General features: G+C 36.3%; 2 protein-coding genes across 4 annotated transcripts; both read left to right on the forward strand.

Annotated features, from left to right (window-relative positions):
- Window positions 1–2257: 2257 nt before the first annotated feature.
- LOC143179196 (F-box/WD repeat-containing protein 9) lies at window positions 2258–5233 on the forward strand. Its single transcript, XM_076378305.1, has 7 exons — window positions 2258–2530; window positions 3347–3506; window positions 3849–3988; window positions 4069–4298; window positions 4378–4627; window positions 4703–4978; window positions 5040–5233. The coding sequence occupies exons 1-7, from the start codon at window positions 2447–2449 to the stop codon at window positions 5124–5126; spliced, it is 1227 nt and encodes a 408-aa protein (XP_076234420.1). The 5' UTR covers window positions 2258–2446; the 3' UTR covers window positions 5127–5233.
- Window positions 5234–5522: 289 nt separating this feature from the next.
- Tnpo (transportin 1) lies at window positions 5523–13352 on the forward strand. 3 transcript variants are annotated; one of them, XM_076378302.1, is made up of 15 exons: window positions 5523–5991; window positions 7077–7152; window positions 7257–7436; window positions 7511–7859; window positions 7947–8148; window positions 8223–8616; window positions 8694–9005; window positions 9080–9317; window positions 9393–9682; window positions 9770–9868; window positions 9946–10041; window positions 11146–11221; window positions 12457–12631; window positions 12701–12827; window positions 13089–13352. In XM_076378302.1, exons 1-14 carry the CDS (start codon window positions 5785–5787, stop codon window positions 12806–12808), a joined length of 2802 nt encoding a protein of 933 aa, XP_076234417.1. In that variant the 5' UTR covers window positions 5523–5784; the 3' UTR covers window positions 12809–12827; window positions 13089–13352. The 3 variants fall into 3 exon arrangements, with proteins under 3 accessions (XP_076234417.1, XP_076234418.1, XP_076234419.1); XM_076378303.1 differs by having other exon boundaries at window positions 13092–13114; XM_076378304.1 differs by lacking the exons at window positions 11146–11221; window positions 12701–12827; window positions 13089–13352 and having other exon boundaries at window positions 5883–5991; window positions 12457–12612.
- Window positions 13353–20538: the final 7186 nt, after the last annotated feature.

Below are 20538 nucleotides of genomic sequence, written 5' to 3' on the forward strand. Positions count from 1 at the left end.
AAAAATGTTTGTTTATTGTTATAAATTATTTTAATTGAATTTATCGATTACTTATCGAAACTTAGTAATAAATTATTTCTTTAATGTAATAAACAGATATAAAAAATATTTGGTCCGACATACAGAACAGAATGTACCCAATTCTATCTCACGGTATTTACGAATTGGTTGCGTCGAGATCTGAAATACCGACTTCTAAAAAATCACTGGTCTTCGAGCTCCCTCTGCGATTTTTGAGCGGTGGAACAAGGGAGCGCATTGTTTTCATTACTAACGCTGATAAAGTTAGCGAACGAGTAAATATTCCTACCATACCATCCAATATACATGGTGTTCCACCACAGACGAGTATACAGGATAGACTGGACATTCAATGGACTTCCGTATCTCACGTTCTGAAATATCGACGGCTCGAGAAACCACATGTTTTCGAGCGCCCTCTGCGATTTTTGAGCGATGGATGTAGGAAACGTATTTTTTTCACGCTGACAGTGCAGGCAAACGAGAAAATATTCCTACCATACCACCCAATTATAAGGTGTCCCATTAAACTATGCTGCTTATTTACCCCTATAATTTCAATAATAAGCGAAAATGCTATTTACTATTTAATGCTTTGAGTGATGATATTTATTCTAAATAAGATGCTTATTTTTTTATGGCTAAATTCAGTGGAATAAGCAATTTTATGTAAAAGTACTAAGAAGCATTCACTGATTCCGAAATAGTTGTATTTATGTTATAGTAATCAAGATATGCTTCGGATTACTTGGTACACCCAAGAAATACGAAATTCCAGCAAAGAATACGGATGGCTTAGTAAAAGTGGTAAAGAAAAATGATTGAAAACTTTAAAGGTAGATAGTATACGAACCACAGAGACTCATGGGGAGATAGACGAAATTGAGGGCCCATCGATCATCATTCGCAAAAATCTTGAAGTCTGAAATCTAAACGGTCAAGCTGTTAGTGGACAGAGTGGTTGAAAGTAACCCAAGGTAGTCCATGATAATCCAGGAAGTTCTTCCAGAGGATCGTCAGGACGATTCACACCCGCTGGAAACTCCGAAGCGACTGACCAGAAGATGGTTATCCCTCGGACAGTAGATTGTTTTACATTCATATACAGAGCCAGCGGTCTCAGGGTCACTTTTGACCCAGCGTTTGTCGTCCGAGGGTTAATAACAATCGCAAGCAGTGACTGATGCAAGTTATTAACATTTATAATTGGTAGTTAAAGAAATATTAAGAACTTTTCAAGAGTTGCGAGATTAATCGAACGATAAATACGAAAAGTTAATAATTTCCACATTTGTTAACTAAAAGGACACAAATGTACACTGTGTGTGATTGTTATTAACAACATGTGTGCCAGAAATTACTGCTCGGGTGAGTATTTTATGAAAAATATCAATTTCACCGCCAAATATTGTTCGTTAGATCGGTCTCGAAATTCTAATCAACCGAAGAACTTCTCTGATTGGTTTCTCATCTTCCTCGAGACAGTATAAATACCCCTGTAGGAGCACGAGTGTCTCACTCGTCGCGGATACTCCGGCGGGTGAGGACCTCCCTGGGGATCCTGGAGGGACCTCGGACCACCCTGGACACCCCTGACCAGTGGTCATCTTGGACAACCGTTGAGTTTTTGCTCAAATTTTGAATTTATTTCTACTGTTGCCCCTCTTTTCTGGTTCCTCCTTTTTTTAATGTACCCCGCCCCCTGTCGGGTGAAGTGTTGCGCTTTATCTATATATTACTGTTCAATTTTGGATTCAATGGAATCCAATTAATATTTCTACTTCTTACACTTGTCTTTCATTCATGTCTACATCTTACTAGTTTTAAGTTTAGACTTTAAGATTTTTGTAACGGGAAACCAACGGTACATTGATTCCGTCTACCTCCCGGTGGGTCTCGATTTGTCATTAACTTATCTGGACACCCTGTATTTAATTTCATGTTAGTATTATAATTTAAATTTTTACCACTTATAGCGCTGCAATCTTATTTTAAGCACGGCCGCTAACGTTGAGCATGACAAAAAAATGATAGTGGGACTCTAGAGACTTAAAATTGCAGGACAAAGAAAAGCATTGTTTGTCTATCTCCTCGTCTGCAACGTTAGACTGCAAAGGATTAAAATGAAAGCGTCAGTACCACTAATTACACTCAGATGGCGAGTATGGCGTATTCTCAAGCATGGTACAATTCAAATAGTCACAAAGCTTCCCTGCGCTGAGAAGTTGCATATCGGTGAGCGGAGCAGAGCGGAGTTTGTGAGTGAATCATGCGCGTTCGTGCAGTTAGTGAGAAAACATTCGGTTGCATCGCATCTTGCATCCAAATGCTCTTATTCGTATACTGAACCATTGAAACGCTTCAGAGTCGAATCTTAATCGATTAATATTTGAAATTGTTAAAACGTTCGATATCTTGGATTACCATGTGCGATGATAAACAAAAATCCGATGAAATTGAGGACGATGAACCGGAGGCGCAATTATCCCTGCTGGATCTTCCAGTCGAGGTTTGCACGTGCAAGTTTTATAGTTCATTCCTTAAATATAATTTGCATTTATGCAATAAAGTTGAAATAATTTACATCGTTTAATAAATTCGCACAAACTTTGTATATCTAAACTATTTTCAAATAGTTATGAACTAGTAAATAATAAACATAATAAATATATTAACTTTAGAGAAAGCCCTTAAATTATCGTGAATAAAAAAAAATATTCTGATTATTTACGCAATACTTTGACGTAGTACTATATAGAGTGTTGGCTGACAATGGAAATAAGATTCATTGTAGCATGTTTCAGTGCATTTGTTTGAATAACATTTTCAGTGATACTAAAGAAAAGATATTCGCAAAGTAAAAGTGTGAAGTTTAATAAACCTTCTTGGCCGTGACGTTTAATATCGAAAAAGAAAGTAAAACGTCAGAATTCAATCGAAACATTAGTGATTCATCGTCGTTACTGTTAAATGTCCATTTCTGTCCACGGATACTACAAGCTACACTTGGGCAAGAAATACGTTGCATTCTAACACAACTACATTGCCAGTAACATAACCTAGGATTGGTTCTACGTGTTGCTTTCTGATCTGTGATTGGTCAAACAACCTATGCATTTGTGTAGAGTGCGTAATATTTACATACGTACTGTTAGATCCGCATATATGTAATACGTTTGAAAGCAGCACAACCATAGAAAGCATGAAAATATTTTTAAACGTGTTCTTGTTGAGATCAGAACTGAAAGACATGTTTTTAAAAATATTTTACTTTTACAGAGAATTTAAAGAAATGTTTCTAATTATCTTTTCTTTCATATTTCAGATATTTCTTCACATTTGTTCCTTCCTAGATGCGTCTACATTAGTGCACAATTTGGGCTTAGTGTGCAGAAAATTTCATGAAATCTTAAATGATGACTCATTGTGGAAAGTGAGAATTAATCATATTTGGCCAAATACTGGTTATCCAGTTTTGCCTCCTGGTTAGCTCAATTGATAGCACCTTGCGCCTTGCACGACCAATCATTCTGTAAATAAATAAAACACCGTCTATTACTGTACATGATAATAAGTTGTATTCCAATACGTCTAATATGTGCTATATTAAACTTGCTTGAGGATTCATGCAGAGCATCTAATTTTAACATGTTGCATTTAGCAAAAAATAATTTAATTTTAATTCGTTAGAAAATGCCTCTATCCCTAAATTAAAGTAGCATTACATTTAACTTTCTAATTAAACTTCATTTTTACCCATTGGTAACATTTGCTAACAGCTCATTTTTCTCTTCTGAAAATTTATAAAATTGTATTATTTCCTGCAGATAAGGATGATGAACTGTTTTGGAAGTTATCATGTGTTGCATTGGAAAAGCAAGCTTCGATATGGAAAAATACAAATACCATGGAGAAACTCTGCAGTACGGTACAATACAGTACAATTGATGGTCTGCTGTTGATGCAGGTTTATATTACATTATAGTTGTATTTAACTATGTACTTCTATACATCTTAATAAATTAGCGTTAACTTTTATACAAGTAGAATGGTAATATTTGTATATCGGGTGCAAGAGATCGATCCCTAGTATGGTGGAAACTTCCTACAAAAGAAAATGATAGAGAGAATACCACATGTATAAATTCTGCTCATGATGGATGGATCTGGGACTTAACAGCAATTGACAATACAGTTTATAGTTGCAGCTGGGATCAAAATGTTAAAGCGTGGACCCTCACAGATACTGGCCTTGTCCACTTCAAAACTTATGAGATGTATATAAGAACCAAATAAAAAAATATATATAATTGCAAAATTTGTAATAACATATGTAAATATTTAAATACTTTGTAGGTTGGTGTCCGGTGCTCTGTTGTGCATTACATCATGTCCAGAATTAGGGCTTTTTGCTACAGGTTCATTTTGTAGGAATGTATTAGTATTTGATCCAAGATTAGACTGTACGCCAATCGCTAAATATCGGCCACATAAAAGAGCCGTTATTACGGTAGCTATGCGCTCTAATTACATTTTGACTGCTAGTGAAGACAGAACAGTAGCTGTATGGGATCAAAGAGCAGGAAAGATTATGAAAAGTATTAATGTAAGTCTTACATTTAAACACTGATTTAAAAGGCCAATAAAAGTTTAGGTAATATCTTTAATAAATGTATTTCAGATTTCAAACATATCATTCCCTATGAGTATATGCATGCAACGAGACGCCGTTTATGTGGGAGACAGTAGTGCAAAATTACATGTACTTGATCCAAAACAAGACTTTGACAGAGTTAAATGTTATTCCACTGAACACAGAAAAGGTGTTAGCGGTGTTCATGTTGCACCAGGTTGCATAATAACAAGTTCTACAGATGAAACAGTTAGGATATCCAGCTCTACGGATCCTCCTCAACACATTGTTACTCTAAGATCTAATTATGGCGAAATAGCTAGTGTAGGTATTTACTACGAAACATACATTGCGTAAAATAAATTAATTAAATCCTATTCTTTAGATTGATTATTTGAATGACGTCCTTGCCGTCTCTGGTACAGAGGGAATCGAAATTTGGAGACCGAAGTCAAGAGCTAACTGTGCATAAAAGTGTCAATTCTATTATATATTATTTAAATTTTCATAAATAAACAAATTAAAAACATATATATATATACATATACTCAGACATTTAATAAATGCTCTGCTAATTAAATAATTCATGAATTACTCTCATATTATCATCTACTTCTTATATTTTGTCCACGATGAAAGATAATTTACATTATTGATTGAGTACAAAATATCTTTATCACGTAAGAAATAAATAATGGAATTTCAATTTTATATTGTTGAGAACATAAGAACTCAGAGAAGAAGGTCAGATATCTTTGACAAAATTCTATTCTCGTAGAGTTCAATCATCATAATTGAAATACTATTTTATCTATGTATTTTCAATGAAATATCATTTGGCATTTAAAAAACTATTTGAAATAGATCCGTTTGAAAATTGTCCTCCAGTTTCATACGTAAATCCAAAACAACAAACCGATCGATGTCTCTACCATCGCCGGAAGTGTTCGTCTGCTAAACCTCCCAAGAACGTTCAATTGTCTGTCCGTAGGAATCATACGAAAATGGAATATCGTCACGAAACGATATTAAATATTCGTCGAATCGTTTCGAACGATTAATAACGAGTGAAAGAGGACACGCAGCACTAGTTAGGTAAAATATTACGGTGTCGTTAGCCAGTATTCCGAATGCTTTCGTGGCGCAGTAGTGGGGGTAACCGTGGGGAGCTTCCGTTTATCTGCGAGGTCAGAGAAGGCTGGCTGCGTTCAGTGGTGCTGTTGAAAAACACGATGAAAATGGCGTGGCAACCGCAAGAGGAAGGACTTCGACAAATCTTGACGCTCTTGAAGGAGTCCCAGAGCCCGGATACAGCTACTCAGCGTGCCGTGCAACAAGTATCCTTTTTTATTCGAGACCTAATTGCTTCATATCCCTGGAAAATACGGTGAGAGAGATTTATTCCCCGGTGAGTACACCCGCGACGCGGTAACGCAAGCAAAGCGGGTAGGATAGGTCGATCCGCGAGGGGGCATGCTCTTCCTTAGAAAAACTGTCTGCTGGAAAGATAACCATTTACGCGATTTCGTAGAGGAACGAAATAATCGGTTCTAGGACTAGCTGGGTCAATCTGTTAAGCCTCAAACGCGAAAACGTTCGGCGCGCTTTTGCGCAGCCTGTCACGGACCCCCTTTTTTCTCGCCAACAGTTCGATTGAAAACCTATGTAGGCACGGTGCGTTACATTCTATGTCTACGATACCTTGCAAATACTCGTGTATTGTGCGAATATGGCTATTCATTTTCTTCAATATTATTCTCCACAATTGGTAGACCGAGGCATTTAGACTGATAGAAATTCGTACCTTTTTCTCGAATAACACGTGAGCTACGTCCCAGCGCCAAGAAATATGTTAACGATACACGGCGATCGCTATCGACGGGCGGTGAGTCTGAAATGTCTTGGAAGTCCATTCAGTCGACAAGTTTCATTTTTTGACACTGCAATCGATCACTTTCGCATATGTTGCCAGTGTAATGTTAATTGAATTCGTTCGGGCCAACAGTTGGTAGAAAACATTTGTCACACGGATTATAGCTGCTGTGAATTTTACAGTTACGAAAATTTAAATTTTTTTTCTTTTGCCTGATTCGTATTTGTACTAGTCACGCGTATTTACATGTGAACAGTCGAGTAAAAATGTAATAATATTTGGAAGGATTTTATATATGTGGTAAGTGATAAGAAAGTGGACATGTCTCTTTTCTGATGTATATTGGGAATACTATATTTTCATACTAATACAGTAAATGTAATTGTACAATAATACCTTTTTATGTATTTATTATATAATAGCAGAAGTTACCATAGGTAATTAGTGATTATATAAATGTTGAAGCTTTTGTGGTCATAAAACGTATAAAAGGTTATTGTACTTACTGCTCATTTCTTCTTCTGTATTTCCTTAATAATTTTTCAACAGAAATTGGAAGAATTAAATAAGTTCCCAGACTTCAACAATTATCTTATTTTTGTTTTAACAAAACTCACATCAGAAGGTATATGATTAATTCATTAATTTAATATTGTATATTATATATAGAATTTATTATTTAGCATTTAGAATGACAGATTTTAATCCAAATATACATTTTGTTTTCAGAGGAACCCACAAGGTCTCTTAGTGGACTGATATTGAAGAATAATGTTAAAGCTCATTTTGAAGAGTTTCTACCAGAAGTTACAAGTTTTATCAAACAAGAATGTCTGTCAGCTGTAGGAGATCCATCACCTTTGATTCGTGCAACTGTTGGTATTTTAATAACTACCGTTGCATCAGAAGGTAACTAATATTTTATAATCATAAAAAAATAAATGTTTATTATTGTTTTAAGCTGCAATGAATTTTTTTAACAGGTGGATTAGCCACATGGCCAGAATTGCTACCTGCACTATGTCAGATGTTGGATTCGCAAGATTTCAATGTTTGTGAAGGTGCATTTGGCGCTCTTCAGAAAATCTGTGAAGATTCTGCACAAATATTGGATTCAGATGCACTCAATCGACCTTTGAATGTTTTAATTCCAAAGTTCCTGCAATTCTTCAGACATGACAGTCCAAAAATTAGATCGCATGCAATTGCATGTGTCAATCAGTTTATTCATAATCGTACACAGGCTCTTATGATTCATATAGATAGCTTCCTGGAGAATCTCTTCCATTTAGCTAATGACGACGACCCTGAAGTTAGAAAAAATGTTTGCAGGTACCTGATTGTCTTTTCTCTGTGAAGGTCTGATTAAAAAATAACCGTAATACAATAATATATCTTTCGTTATGCTGTTTATTGCAGAGCTTTAGTTATGTTGCTTGAAGTTCGAATGGACAGGTTAATACCACATATGCACAATATAATAGAATATATGTTAATGAGAACTCAGGATCCTGATGAAGGTGTTGCTTTAGAAGCATGCGAATTCTGGCTGTCATTAGCAGAACAACCAATTTGTAAGGAAGCACTTGCACCACATTTAACCCGTTTAATACCCGTACTGGTAAGTAATAAAAAATATTGCAGTGGAAAAGTACAATATATTAACAGAAATAAATTTATATTGCATTTTTACAGGTGAGAGGTATGAAATATTCTGAGATTGACATAATACTTCTGAAAGGTGATGTAGAAGAAGACGAAATGATCCCAGATAGGGAAGAAGATATCCGTCCGAGATTTCACAAATCGAAGACACATCATACACACCACACTAATATGAATAAACACACAGACGAAAATGGAGGTTGTAACGAAGAAGATATAGATGCAGAGGACGGATGCGACGATGACTCGACGCTTAGCGATTGGAATTTAAGGAAATGCTCGGCTGCTGCCTTGGATGTGCTAGCAAATGTTTTTAGAGAAGAATTATTGCCAGTTTTAGTACCAATTTTAAAAGAAACGCTTTTCCATCAAGATTGGGAAATCAAGGAGTCTGGAATATTGGCATTGGGAGCTATAGCAGAAGGTTTTCCTTTTAACAGTTACTAGAACTTGAAAATTACTTTGTATATTTTTACATTACACTGCAAACATTCATTTCAGGTTGCATGGGCGGAATGATTCTACATTTATCCGAATTAATTCCCTACCTTATTAGTTGTTTGAGCGATAAAAAGGCATTGGTGCGCGCCATCACATGCTGGACGTTAAGTCGTTATGCACACTGGGTTTGTGGACAGCCACATGATACGCATTTAAAACCATTAATGACTGAATTACTCAAACGAGTACTTGATGGCAATAAACGCGTTCAAGAAGCTGCATGTTCTGCTTTCGCGACCTTAGAAGAAGAAGCGTGCACAGAATTAGTCCCTTACCTTGGATTTATTCTAGAAACGCTTGTTTTTGCCTTTGGTAAGTGTCATTCTCGTGAAGGTATTGCTATTTTCAGCATTTTTATCTGGTTACTAATTGTTGTGTGTACACAGGTAAATATCAACACAAGAATCTTTTAATATTGTACGACGCAATTGGTACACTTGCTGATTCAGTGGGACATCATTTGAACAAACCGGATTACATTAATCTTCTTATGCCACCACTAATTAATAAATGGAACGTACTGAAAGATGAAGACAAAGACCTTTTCCCATTATTGGAATGTCTTTCATCAGTCGCAACTGCACTGCGATCAGGTTTCCTTCCTTACTGTGAACCTGTATACAGGTAAGTTCTTTTCACAAAGCTTAATTTAGAAGTTCGAACCTGTTCAAATTTTTACACGTACTTCTCTTTCAATAGGCGGTGTGTTTCCCTCGTAGAGCAGACATTAAATCAACATATAGCGAATATACAGAGTCCACAACAGTTTGAAGCACCTGATAAAGATTTTATGATTGTTGCGTTAGATCTTCTTAGTGGATTAGCGGAAGGATTGGAGGGTCACATGGAACGTTTAGTAATGAATAGCAATATAATGCAATTATTGTATCAGTGCATGCAGGATGCTATGCCTGAAGTTAGACAGAGCAGCTTCGCTTTATTAGGCGATCTTACAAAGGCCTGCTTCCAACATGTTCTCCCATGTATACGTGAGTATTACATGCTTCTTTACACAGCCTTAGAATTACAGTAACTTTTACAAATCGAATTCATTTTTCATTTCTACTTCATTATAGCGGAATTTATGCCTATACTTGGACAAAATTTGAATCCCGACTTCATATCAGTTTGCAATAATGCAACATGGGCTATTGGTGAAATAGCTATAAAACTCGGTAAATTTCTTATTTAGATATAAAATAAGAACATTTCTGATATGTGCTTTTTTCAATAACATGTTGTTTCTTTGTAGGTTCCGACACAAGTGCATATATTCCATTAATTTTGACTCAGCTTATCGATATAATCAATAGAAGAAACACGCCAAAAACACTCTTAGAAAATACGGGTGAGTATTTATGTGATACTTAAAAGCAACAATAGTCTTTTTCACACAGCATAGTATATGGAGCATACTTTTAAATGGTAGGGGGTAATGCGTAGTATAATTTTTTTTTCTTTTTTTTTTTCCTTTTTCTTTTTTTTACGTAATACAGTAATATCGACTACGTTATTACTGTTCACTTATCATGTAGTAGAAGTAATACCTTTTCTTAGAAGTATGCTCTGCACACGAGGGGAAACTTTTCATGTTGAGGCGTCGTATTTCGCATAGATTGCAAACAATGTATAGATTTTGTCACTTGCTTAGGTTGAACGATAATTCATTCAATGAGAAGTCTCCCAAGTATACAGAAAGAAATGAAAGTCTTCACGTTAGATTCAGCATTCAGTGGCATATAAGTATAGGTGCATTTTTTTGTAAATGATTTTTACCGAAGGTAATAACCACACAGATTGACGACTTCAAGTGGTTTTATATGACCACGCTTGCACGTTTATCAGCGGGTTCAATTATTTTAGTATTTGTACATTAAATTTAACTTAGTGGTGTGCGATTGCCTGCAGGCTTTATATGGCTGTACTGCCATGAGAATATATTGCGATTCAGTATATATACTATATTGCTTGCATCTAAGCCCCAGATATATATATATACATAGTGTTTATAAACAGTGTTATATTTAAATTGATTGGCCTTCAATTCACGAAAAAATATTTTAGTTGTGTGTTTCTTGGTTGTTCTTGGTTGTATTGACATTTCTATTGGTAGTATGATCATACTCATTGGTCGGTTTTTACAAATCATGGGCTCGCACGCTGCTATCTAATTTTTATTATTGTTTCAGCAGCTACAATAGCACGATATTGCCTATGTTTCATTGTCGGTATTTCATATGTTTAACCTCTGTTTCCACTGTCTCTCAATTAATTGTTAATATTAAATTATTGATTATTATTAATTGAACGATTATAATTGAAGTTTTGAAACGACAACATATAATTCGCCTGAGTTAATCGTTGTTCGCTATCAGTTTGTCTTATTGTTTGTGTTTCCGGTCACTTCACTACACTTCACTTGTCTACTTACCGAAATGAAATGAAACCGTAGCCATAACGATCGGTCGCCTAGGTTATGTGTGTCCCCACGACGTCGCCCCCATGTTACAGCAGTTTGTCCGACAGTGGTGTGTAAATTTCTTTATTATTATATTCTATTAATTATATTACCTTCTATTTTTATTAGCACTTTATTGTTATATATTATTCCCGATTATTCAGTACATTGCATCAGGGGCTGCTAACAACTTTTGCGCAAGGATACTGTAGTATTTATCATAAGGCAGAGAGAGTTCATAATACTTGTGCTTTTGTGAAAGGAAAATATAATTCTGAAGGATAGATATGAACGAAGTTTAGCTTAAATCAAGCGTTAAACTTGCCGAATGATTTCAGTATGCAAATGCATTATGAACTCTTAATTGTGTAGCTTAAGAGACTAGGGTAGGTTTACATTTGCCACTTTTAGGTCTGTGTAATACTTTAGCCTATGTATTATTGCCTTGCATTGAAATTTAGAAACATTATCTTTCTTCTGTTTCACATATTTTCATTGTGTCTAGATAGTTTCAGTCAGAAGCGTCCTTTGCATGTTAATAACTAAGTATTAATATCTGTCTAATACATATCTTTATTAGTTATGTTCTTGCTGTAATCATGACTATTGCTAATATTTCTTTATTTCGCGAAGATGGAAAGGGACAAAACGAAAAAAATGTCAAATGTAAACCAAACCTTAAGGACATTATATTACTGTATGATGCCAGTCGTCTTATTTCGATAGAAATATGAAATTTTTTTGGTTGAAACTTCGTTTAAATTGAATTAATTGTAATTGGTGAAGAAGTGAAAAACTGCAGCGAATAATCTTATCTTATCACAGATTAGAATGACTTTCTTTTTTTATCATCATTATTTTTATACAGTGATAATCCAAAGTTTTATTTTTTTGCCGATTTTTAGTAGTATTCGAGCAGTGTAAAGCTAAAGGGAAAAGATAAAGAAAACCTAATAAACGAGATAGGAAACTTTAACATAAGACTGGCCTCAAGAAAGCCGACAATCTTGCCTCGTTAAATGTTAGCTTACAATACAATACATATAATCTGATCGTATATAACTAGTGGGAATGAACATTACATCAAAAGACTAGTTGTCATATTTTGCCATAATCACACTTTTATAAATGTAAATATTTGAAGCAAAAAGGAGGTATATTTATCTTTGCAACATACATTCCAACAGAACTTAATTTGAAATGAAAAAGAAATTACAAGTTATATTCGTTAATTACGATAAATATACTTTCTCTGTGGAGTAAGAAGTATCAGTCACTTGGTAATTCTTACATTCATTTTGTCAGGTGTACTTCTTTGCGAAGCATAAGAGACAATGAAGAAAAAGACTCTGCCTTTAGAGGTATGTGTCAGATGATTACGGTAAACCCGGCAGGCGTTGTACAAGATTTCATTTTCTTCTGCGATGCTGTCGCGTCTTGGGTTACGCCAAGAGAAGATCTTAAAGACATGTTCCAGAAGGTAAAAACATACTCATAGGTGGAAATTATTTTGATCGCCTACTAAAATCCCGTCCATTGTCTTCTGCAGATATTACATGGGTTCAAAAATCAAGTTGGTGCGGAAAATTGGAAACGTTTTTCGGATCAGTTCCCACCACAGCTCAGTGAACGACTCCATAATATGTATGGCGTCTGAGCAGCCCTCCCTAAACGCGGTGAGTTAATTGTAAAATTTGCTTTCAGCATAATTTATCTTTAACTCTTATGCACTTTCTGTTTACTGATACTCGAAGTATTTAAAAATATTTTTCAAAACTATCGGAACTATAATGTCGAAATGATTAAAGGTTCCAGTGAACGATTAAAGTTTGAAACATCCTATATATAGGATCAAAAACACCTATAGTCACGTTTAAGTTAAGCAAATAACATGATTGAGAGTTGAAAGTTAACATGACGTAATGTGTCTCTTTCAGAAGGCCGCTTTATGGGGCAGGCCGAAAAGGGGTTGGGCGTGAAACAGAATTATGGGTGGACAGGGTGGGTGGGTGAAACCACGGCCTCTTCTCATCAACATCGTTGTCGTTACCGTGTTATGGTCATCGCCAGGCTCTCGGGGGAACTAAATATGCGTCATTAGCTGCAGTCAGCAAGCTATACGAGCGAGAAATTGAAGTGAATGGAACGAAGATGAATACATATATGAGAACGACATAATAACGTCAAGGGCCGAAGCGTAACGCGTGGGTGGGCGGGTAGGGGGGAGGGAGGGAGGGAGGGAGGGTGGGTGGGAGGGAGGGAGGGAGGGAGGAACTATGTTGGGGTCACCGACCACTTTAAAGTGAAGGTATCGTACTACAACGTTAAACCGCAGTAAAATGAAGAATGATACCTTAACGTAGTATACCTACACGCTGTACACTCCGTTTCCATTAGCGCTGTGTAACACTGTTTAAGTGTTTTATTCTCGCGTATTGAAACGTGACAAAGAAGTGCTGCTGGCGACCAACTAGCCCAGCTCTTTAATCGAATAACCGACTTCTCGATTAGTTGGAAAAGATTTAAGAGAAAACGCGGATGAAAAAGAAACAAAAAAAAGTAGCGTAAAATGAACGAAAGAAAATAAAAATGAGCATAGATCTCACGTTATAGAGCTTGCTTAACTACTGTGATCGAAAATTTATATACATTAGGTATTGATTTTTCGAAGAAAGAGAGATAGAGAAAGAGAGAAAGAGAGAGGTGTGCACTCTACTAATCGATGAGTTGTGTAGAGCTTTAGAGAAACAAATATATAGAATACTTATTTGATAAAGCTACAAATAGAAAGAGAGAGAGTATGTTATTAGAAATTTCATAGTGTACAGAAGGTTTTTGAGAATATGTATTTTTATACGTTGAAACTCAATATTAAACGCAGAAAGTGCCATTCCGTTCGTTTTGAACCAAAATTTTTCTGCTTTATTCTCTTCTCCTTGCTGATTGTGATATTAGGTTATATGACACTTTGTCGTCATGTATGAAGGAAACATACTTCAAATATAATTAATATATACATACATATAAAAGGTACATATGTATATATATATTACCATTATTACTATTATATATATCGAACAATGTGTTTTAACCTACAGACCATTTTGTGATTATTTTTTGTTAAAGATATTAAATTAGGAACATATTTAGCATTAGTGTAAATAGATAAATACGATTTTAGAGTGGACGGTTTTGTTATCACTATAGGTAATTTCAAATTTGCTTGTATCACCTCTTCGGGTTATTATGTTCATTTGAATGAACAAAGATGCATAGATTATAATTTGCTGAAACGATTCACAGAGTTTTGAATCTATGACGTGAAATCTATTGCGATGGAAATTTTATGTACACTGCTCTGATCTCTATTTCGTTTCGAAACTCTTTGTGTTTAAAATGCGTTTGAATATCCAAGCGCTGTCTGTTGTCATTCCAAGTCCCATTTGGACCACTTAAAAGAAGTGTGCGCTTTTATTATATGAGATGCGCTTGACATCATTGTTTCAAAGAGAGTGAAAGCGAAAGGGAAATCATCTTGAAATTGTGAAAAATATTACGTATCAATGACAACCTTATAAAATGTATTATCAAAACGATGAAAAAACTGTAAACGCTTAAGAAAGCGATTTCTAGAACTTTTATGACGTATTATAAAGTTGTATTTTTATTCCTTTTTTTTTTCTTATTTGTCAAAGCATTAGAAACGAAAACTTAGGAAAGAATAAGTAAAAAAAGCTCAACGTATGGAAGTGATAAAAATAAGCTGACCATCGTTAAATCATTGTTGTGAATCAAACATTGAAATTTATTAATAAACGAAAGAACTGGCAGGATGAACTAGCGCAGGCGAGATAGACGTTGAAACAAGAGTAGAGAAAAAACATATGATTCCGTTATGATCGTGCTGAAAACGTGCAAGACATCTTTTCGTCCGAGTTTCTTGACTTTCGAGCCGACCTATTTTCGATCTAATCTTGATCGAATCCCAGCAACGCAGTCTAACCAACAACTGTGACAAGTACAATCTGACAGTGAGAATATTTTTTTATCATTGCCATAGACTAAACGAGAAAGAAAAGAAATATTATTTTACTGTTCTACTATTTTATGAGCAAAAGGGAAAAAGTAACGTATACAAAATATCTCTTTTCGTCTTTAAAGAGAAAAGAATAGCGCGCAGAGAACAGAACGATTCGTGACCGCTCCTTCGACTCGATCCATGCTTGTCAACTGGTAATGTTCCAAATTGCCATATTCTCTATCCCAATTTCTGGTCCTTTCCTTGCTCTGCCTGCGCCATTTTTGTGATATTACCTATTTTTTATATTACTTAAGGACTTGGAAGAACATAGAACTGAGCCACGTGTCATTTCTCGACTGGAGCTCAAATAAATTCTACTGGTACACGATATTTTAATGAAGTAACGTTTCTTTTTACGGTACAACTGCTTTATTGTAATATTTCACGTATGTATATATGATGTAACGGTCGGGAAATGATTTTCTTCGTCACTTTTCACTGAATTGACTAGTATCTAATGGCATTCGATTCATGCGCAATATATACAGGGTAGATTCAACTCCACGATACAATCGAAGATGAAACCCTATATATATTTATGTTTTACATAGTTCCTAAGCTAGAGCAAGAATGTTTTTCAGTGGTACCTACTCGTGTTTATAATAGGCTCTCCGCGATTCTCAACACTGAATTTTATACGAACACTGACGGTGTGTTTCGCAAGCAAAAGAAAGTTTTCATATGTGCCCTTCGTATATCGTTGTAAATATAATTTTCAATCGAACACAGTCGTACACAGGCGTTTATAATATATGCTTCCATCGAGATTTCACGTGGCTCACCATTATTTATTAATGTTCGGAACTCTCAGTCAAGATAAGAATGAGGATAAATTTATAAATGGACGTGAAGTAAACGTAAACAAACAAAAAACATCTATTTATACATATAATAATTATATGAAATAATTATAATAATGGTGAAACGAGGTTGATTGCTATTTGTGAAATTTCCAAGTTTTTTCTATTTGCAAATGAGAGAAAGAGAGAGAGAGGTAAAGTATGAATGGTGGAGTATACGCAGGATGATTGCAGAAAATAAACGAAAACGAACGATGAGCAAAGGAATAATTAAAATGACAAACACAAGTAAAGTATATTGTTGTATCTTTATTGTTGTTGTTGCATGAGACTAGCGTAATAGACTGAGCCATACATGTGGTTAAATAACTATATTAACGTAATATTTCTTAATTAATACTATATTATTGTAATTATTATATACGATGTGTATTATATTTAATCGTAATGTTTCGTGCGGGCAGTGTTTGGAGTGGGTTCTCATCCTTTGGGGATTTAAACACTTTTTAAAAAAATATGTTTTTATCTGAAATATTACCACATGCATACATCAATCATCTTCCAAAAGTTATAACTAAAACCAAATTTGCAAGTGTCAATAGAAGTTTTTAGCAAGTGTATTTTACGTTGTTCTAGATTACTAGCGAAATAGAAATTACTCGTGTATATATAACTGTCATGTATGTATGTCTGATACGTGTATGTATAAATATTATATACGTTATTCGTTCCAATCGAGAAATATTATGTGTACGCAATACAGAAGAAATAAGACAGCAGGTTGATCCTTCATTCTTTCGAAACGAATGAAGAAATATGAGCCAAAGATCAAAATTATTTTTAGAGTTTGAATAGTCTGGAGTGAAATTTCAATTCATTATACCAGAATTACATCTCGATTGGAGCATATAAAGGTTGCTCTTGAACCCAAGGGATTGGAACTTCATTGGGCTGTTCCTAGTACCTGATTATCCTATCCTTGCGGCACGAATGGTAGCTCTTCTTTTCTTTTGAATGAACAAATGACAACGACACACGTCATCATCATCATCCACTCTCGAATCGAGTTGTCTGTCTGTTCTCTCGCGTCTCGCTAGCGCCAGCGAATCCCTCTGTCCAGTGTTCTTCACACTCGGTATAGAGAAACACAAGAAAATGGTGTTCGTTTTATTGTTGCATACCTTGACTGCCTAGTACTTAAGTATTACACGCGTTACATTTACATATATAATCATACCGATTGGTCTGACAAACCTAGAGAACGAGAAATAAGTTTTTTACATAAGTTATATAAGTCTTGAGAAATCGAAAAGCTGATATCAAGAACTTTACACGTTCTCATATTTTCTTTCTGTCTTCATATATTCGTCAAGGATGCAACTGAAAGGTGCTGACGATCTCGAACACCGCAACGCGATTCTCAACGAAGGACGAAACCGAAATGGCATCCGCTATCGAAAAAAAGAAAAAAGCGAGAAAAATCGTCGTGTTAGAAGAACCAAAACCAGGAAAAAGTAAGGACAAGCTAAGAGAGGACCGCTGCTCAGTATTGTACTGTCGATATACCGATGAAAAGGCATCAGGCAATCGTCTCATTGTAATCGGTGATACATATTTAACTTAGCGCCGTCAGTTAACATTTTACGACTATTGTTATAACTGACAGATAAGAGAAGCGATCTTTGCGATTCGCAACAAAAAACGGCCTTTTATTATTGTAACAAATAGGAAAAAGCAATGAAAAAAAAGAAAGAAATGAAAAAAGAGCACGTAAGCATGCAGAGATCAGTCCAAGATTTTTTTCTTTTTTCTAAAGTAAAATCAAATATTTTGCTCTTGGACACTTCCTATTCTTTCTGAGGACTTCCGTCCCATGTTTTAACATGTACGCGCACAATGAAACACTATCATTTAGTTTGTCAGCTCTCTGTGTGTTACGTGAACCTGTTGTGATTCGAAATAATAGATTTTGATGAATAGTAGCATTAGAATAAGATCTCCCGTGCGAGTGTCCTCTTTTCAGCTTCTCCATCGACCTTATTTCTCTCTCTCTCTTTGTCATGCGACCGTCGACCGCTCTGGAACACTCGTACTAATCATACGATTCGCGATTTCAATAGATCTTGCGAGACGACTCGTCTGAAATGTTGTGTATTTTGTTAACAGCGAATTATGTTACATTCCCATGTTACGTTTTTAGTTTGTACTAATTTATATCTCCGAAAAATAAGTAACGACGAAAACATCAGTAAGTATTTCCGGTTCGCGACCCAGCGTACCAAGCACAGAGTGCGTTTTACTTCATTTTATCGCATCGTTGATTTTTTATATCTCGATCTTATGTTTCTCAAATTCGTTTTGATTTTTAGAGATTTTATCGGCGTTTTATTTTGCGGCTGTAGGCGTGTATCAGCATCAGTCTCGTAAGTATATTTAAAAAAGGCCGACGGCTGTCGTTTTTTTCTTCAAATAAATCTGTGTAAAAAAACCTTAAAGAAAAACACATGTTACTTTTTATGCTATTGTCATTTTAGTAAATCGTACTTGAATTTCCAGAAGTGACCAGGTAAACCTTTCTTTTCTTTCAAGAAAAGTTAAGAAAAACGCTTCGAGACAGGAGGTAAACCGAAGCGGATCTTTTCGCCAACGAGGTAATACGCAACAGAGAATGCTCAAAATGGCGACAATAAAGTTTCAATTCACGGCGTCGTCAGGGATAGCGTATCCCATTGGTGAACGGCGTAAGAGGCCCATAAACGTTCCTCGTAGCTCGTAGCGGCGCATAAAACGTATTCCCACGTCTTGATCGGTCTAACAGCCGGTCTTAAGTGATTGCTTCTCTTCATTAGGGGGCAGGCTCATTCGGTGCGACCCAATACTCATTGGGGGTGGGCGAAACTTGAGGGACAGGTGCGGTAATGGTCCGTATCCGGGGCAGGCGTCGAACTCTCGTCTCGAAAGGGGCTATGGAGAGGTAGTTGCAGTCGATTTAACCCCTGCTTTTCCACCACCACCGAACTCCAAGCCCTCCGAGACTATTACGCGAATTGATTCGGCGGATCGGATCAGCCCCCGGGGCGGAAACACTCTTTAGTTCCTCGTTTCTTCCATTCTGACCTCCCTCCTACCACCATCCATCGCTTTTCTCTGTGTCTTCTCTCCTAATGTTGACCTGTTCTGATCATTTCGTGCGATCACTGTACGCGTGGGTTTACGCAGACCGTTCATCATTGAGGGAAAGCTTTTTGTATTCACAGTTCTTCTGACTTACTGTTTATTTTAGCTGATCATATTTATACACAGTTTTAATTTATTAGTAGTATGCTAACAATAAGCGCGAACAGGATAACGATTCTGGTTTTACTTCAATTTAATATAACCAATTGAACTTCAACGCCGAAGATCTTACATACCCAAGAATCTTTTGTTTTCTCCATAAATAACACCGATGATGGACACCCAGGAAAGAAGGAAAGCAAAAATGTTTCAAAGACATCAGGTAAAAGAAATAAGAAATCAATCGTCTTCGAAGAGCAAGGTGGAGGGGATATATCAGAGGACCCGAAAATAATTCACGCGAGTGTACCACTACCCAAGCTACAGCACTGACTCTCGGACCAAGGGGCTGGTTGGCTGCCTCTGCTGCACCTTCAACCTCCACCCCTTAATCTAATCCAAGGATAATCTAAAATTCATGACACACATAACTGCCAGGCGATGATATATCTGGTGGGGGTGTAGAGGCAACACCGTCTTCCCTCTTGCATCCCTTGGTCCATTCGATGCTCCCACCTCCTCCCGTTGGCTTCAGCTATCGCAGGGGTCTGCCGTCGAGTTTCTCGCAATCACTGGCATTATTATTTAATGCATCACGGTTGGATACAGGTTCTCCTTCCGGTAAATCGCGATATCGCACGGCGTTGCTATTTATCAAGCTCTTCGTGCTAGAGAACATACCATTTTTTCTTCTTAAATTCGACATACGATTGGTTACTAATAACCAACAGCGTTAGACGTTAATATAGTTGAAACATTAGCGTAGAAAGACTCCGTAACGATAATTGTGTCAGAGTTCTGTCACTGCTATTTCCCGGGTCGTTCTTTCGCTCGTGATGGAATAGAATCACGCGCGATCGAAGTTAATCGACCAGCGCAATTTGAATAATTTATTCGTGCCCCGACAAATCGAATTGTTGCTCATTACGCGTTCATGGGTTGTCGGTTAACCGATTGATTATCCCGTCGATCGGGTAAATAGTCGATTTACCCGTGGGGAGGTCATTCGTCCTCGCCCGTCGGTCCCGCACACGGTTAAGATAATTATTTTCGGTGTCGCGGTGCGCAACGATATCGGACCGTCGCTAGGTCGACGCCATTGCCACATTGAATTACGAATTATTGGTCTGGGTTGGTGATTGATTTACGTCGGTGACTGTATTAATCCTCGCGTACTTCGATTTCAACGTACAAACGTTAACCACCTTTTTTAGAGGTAAAATAACTGTC

Source organism: Calliopsis andreniformis, chromosome 5 (assembly GCF_051401765.1).
Source record: "Calliopsis andreniformis isolate RMS-2024a chromosome 5, iyCalAndr_principal, whole genome shotgun sequence".
Taxonomy (NCBI): Eukaryota; Metazoa; Arthropoda; class Insecta; order Hymenoptera; family Andrenidae; genus Calliopsis; species Calliopsis andreniformis.

Excerpts from the sequence above, each read along its gene's own strand:
- LOC143179196 (XM_076378305.1), top strand. The coding sequence starts at position 2,447 with ATGTGCGATGATAAACAAAAATCCGATGAAATTGAGGACGATGAACCG. Across the intron at positions 3,989-4,068 it reads ATGGTCTGCTGTTGATGCAG|AATGGTAATATTTGTATATC; the intron begins GTTTATATTACA and ends TTATACAAGTAG. Across the intron at positions 4,299-4,377 it reads CACTTCAAAACTTATGAGAT|GTTGGTGTCCGGTGCTCTGT; the intron begins GTATATAAGAAC and ends AATACTTTGTAG.
- Tnpo (XM_076378302.1), top strand. The coding sequence starts at position 5,785 with ATGCTTTCGTGGCGCAGTAGTGGGGGTAACCGTGGGGAGCTTCCGTTT. Across the intron at positions 7,153-7,256 it reads AACAAAACTCACATCAGAAG|AGGAACCCACAAGGTCTCTT; the intron begins GTATATGATTAA and ends TTTTGTTTTCAG. Across the intron at positions 7,437-7,510 it reads AACTACCGTTGCATCAGAAG|GTGGATTAGCCACATGGCCA; the intron begins GTAACTAATATT and ends TTTTTTTAACAG.